Here is a 2,999-nt window from a genome sequence, read left to right as displayed (position 1 = left end):
GAAGGTGTCCTTGCCCATGGCAGGGGGGTTGGAACTAGATGGTCTTTAAGGTCCCTTCCAACCCAAACCATTCTGTGATTAAGATTAAATACAAAATAAACTATTTCAGGTTTTCTTTCCTTGTTTAGCTAGTTCCAGATTTTTTCAACAGGCTGTAATTTCTTTCACCCTGTGAGGGAATTCCCCTTTTTGTGTTTTTGAAATCAAGGCTGAGTTAATGGCCTCAGCTGCCAGAGCACATCAGGTGGAATCAGTTAATAGACCTCTGGAGATCTACAGCATCTACAAACAGGGAGGGGGCAGTTGAAAACTTGTTACATCTGTCCAGGTCATTAAAATAAGCGATTCTTGGAACTCCCAGTCAAAATTCTACAGAAGCTTCTGTTTCTTCATCCTGATATGAAATCTCTTTTTCCTTGTGGCAGGGGGTGGTGCGTTACGGCTTGACACGCTGTTGGAGTGGTGGAGAGAAAAGAACGGCACTTTCTGTTCTCGCCTCATCATCGTTTTAGACTGTGAGAACTCTCAGCCTTGGGTAAAAGAAGTAAGAAAAGTAAATGACCAGTATGTTGCTGTGCAAGGAGCAGAAATGGCCAAAGTTGTAGACGTTGAGGAAGCAGACCCTCCGCAGCTGGGTGACTTCACCAGGCAGTGGGTGGAGTACAACTGTAACCCTGACAGCAACATCAGCTGGGCGGAAAAGGGACGGACAGTGAAAGCGATCTATGGCGTGTCGAAACACTGGAGTGACTACACGTTGCATTTGCCAACGGGAAGCGATGTTGCCAAACACTGGATGATATACTTCCCGCGTGTCACCTATCCGTTAGTACATCTGGCAAATTGGTTTTGTGGTCTCAATCTCTTCTGGGTCTGTAAAGCGTGTTTTAGGTGCCTGAAAAGACTGAAGATGAGTTGGTTTCTTCCCACGGTGCTGGACACAGGACAGGGTTTCAAACTTGTCAAATCCTAATGAGCAACCAAAGAGAAAACAAAGTGAGAGCTCTGGGAATTTCCTCACTGTACCTTACGTACAACTTTTTATATGACTGTTTTTCTCTGAAAAAGTCTGCTACACTCACTTTATTCAGCTCTTTGAGCGGCTACAGTATATGCAACAGATAGAAACGGCAGTCGGGAACCGAAGAGGGTCGGTCTGTGACCTTTGAGGTTTGTTACTGCTGTGTATGTACCGATGTAAGAGACGTCCTCAATAGGACCGTGCGTTCTGGAGGCAGCTTGCACGTTCGTACGCGTTACTGCAAGCAGCTGCTGTTCAGTCACCAGGGGATGGACAGCAGCCCCTGTGAATGTTGCAGCACCCTTACTGGTCAGTTCTATCCACCGCACCGTTCCAGTACAGGAAAGAAACCCAGCTAATACTCAAATCAGTTTATATGTCCTAGAAGTTATAGGGTGGGGTCAGGGGTAAATAAAACAGCACCGAGCCAAAAAAAAAAGAGAAGAGTGAATAGCCATTGTGGATAAGTAGCTACCAAGAACCTTTAGTTTCATGCGCTTTTACAGCTTCAGCCACTGCCTCGGTTCTCTACCGCCGTCAGTGGAAATCAGCCACAGAAAATAAGGAAATCAGTCAACATCCTGTTCTGATGCTGCTTGGATAATGTGTTCTGAAGTGCAGTTTTTAAAACTTCCAGTGTTACTTCCAAAATTCAGTATATTGCTGGTGACTTTTTTTTTATCTTTTCGGTAAACATTCCGGGTAGTTAATTCATAAATGGAATAAAAAGTGCACTGAGAGTTTTTTTCCCTCACCTGTTAGGTTGGTTCTGTCTTTGCCAGGCTCTTCCAAGTTTGTATTTTGAAAAGCAGCCCTGAAGAAAAAAGAAACAAAACCCAAGAAATTTAGCAAAAGAAAATAATGGGTAGATAAAAAAATGGAAATGCAACTGTTGCCTTGCTTCCATGTTTATCTGGAGTCTTTGTTGTGCCTAAGACCTTGATCCTGTAAAATGCCAAGTATGGGATTGGACCAAGGAGTTCATTACCTATTAAAACCATGAGCAGAGTTTGTGAGAAAAAACTGATTATTCCCTTAGGACAGGAGTGAATCCCGAGTATTCCTCAACTCTGTTCTCCCAGCTGCAAAAGCCTAATTTTAATCCTTCCATTTACAGAACTGGATGAGGCTCCAGAATTCCTGCCCTGGCCTTTCCACTTCCATCAGAGAAGCTGCATAGCTTTCCAATCTTACTTTCTTAAGTGCAGAAAACAAGGAGTGGAACAACTAAGCAGCTTAGACAGTACAATTTGGCGTGGATATGTGTGTGCAATCCAGTGGACCTGGAGTTTACTTTTTTCCAGTTTCCATCAGTATTTTAATAAAAATGTTAAGTTATATGTAGTTGATATTTGTCTAAATTGTATTTTTTTTTTAAATTATTATTTTAATATATGAAAATACTTCAGGAGCTGTTGAAGCCTTTTGCCACCAAGGGTTTTTCTAATTTCATTTGAACTTTTTAGCCAACGAAGTTAGAGAATCTGCTAACACTGACAGCCATTAGTAACTCCTGGAAATAAAATGTGTTGTTAAATTACGAGATCTGCCAAAGTGATTTGCACCCACCAACTGCAAAATGGTGATTTTTGTAGGGTTTACAAGTGACAGCCACTTAGGTTTCTTCATTAGTGTGTATTACACAACTCTGTTTAGCAAGACACCACCCCCACCCCACTTCACCTTTCTCCATCCCCTTCCATAAAGTGAAGAGGGGGTAAAGAAATGAGCAGTGAGATCCGATATCCTACCAGGACTCAGTTCTGCTGGGTCGTCTCCAAGTAAATGCCGTGATGGCAGCTCTGTCACGGATTCGGGAGGTGGCTGTTCTGCGTAAGGACAGAGGGTAATCTCACTAACTTCAGGTATCCAATATCAGTTCCTGATGTGGGAGCCTGAGGCTGGAGTCATCCCATTTGAATTCCAGTGTCTGAAAGCTGGATAGCTGAATCCATGCTAGTGACCTGGAGTGCTCCGC

At 43.2% G+C, this 2,999-nt stretch overlaps 1 protein-coding gene across 1 annotated transcript in view; it reads left to right on the top strand.

Annotated features, from left to right (window-relative positions):
* The window catches only part of LOC104509572 (transmembrane protein 168), a gene marked incomplete at its 5' end in the record, with an annotated part of 7,923 nt that extends 6,849 nt beyond the window's left edge, over nucleotides 1-1,074 (top strand). The window contains one exon of the mRNA XM_010151551.1: nucleotides 426-1,074. Within this exon, the coding sequence (XP_010149853.1) occupies nucleotides 426-973 (548 nt within the window). The remainder of the gene's footprint in view (nucleotides 1-425) is intronic.
* Nucleotides 1,075-2,999: the final 1,925 nt, after the last annotated feature.

The sequence above is a fragment of the Eurypyga helias genome, unplaced genomic scaffold (assembly GCF_000690775.1).
Source record: "Eurypyga helias isolate BGI_N326 unplaced genomic scaffold, ASM69077v1 scaffold24285, whole genome shotgun sequence".
Lineage (NCBI taxonomy): Eukaryota > Metazoa > Chordata > Aves > Eurypygiformes > Eurypygidae > Eurypyga > Eurypyga helias.
The sequence above is the reverse complement of the archived record's forward strand: the minus strand, read 5'-3'. Positions and strand labels throughout refer to the sequence as shown.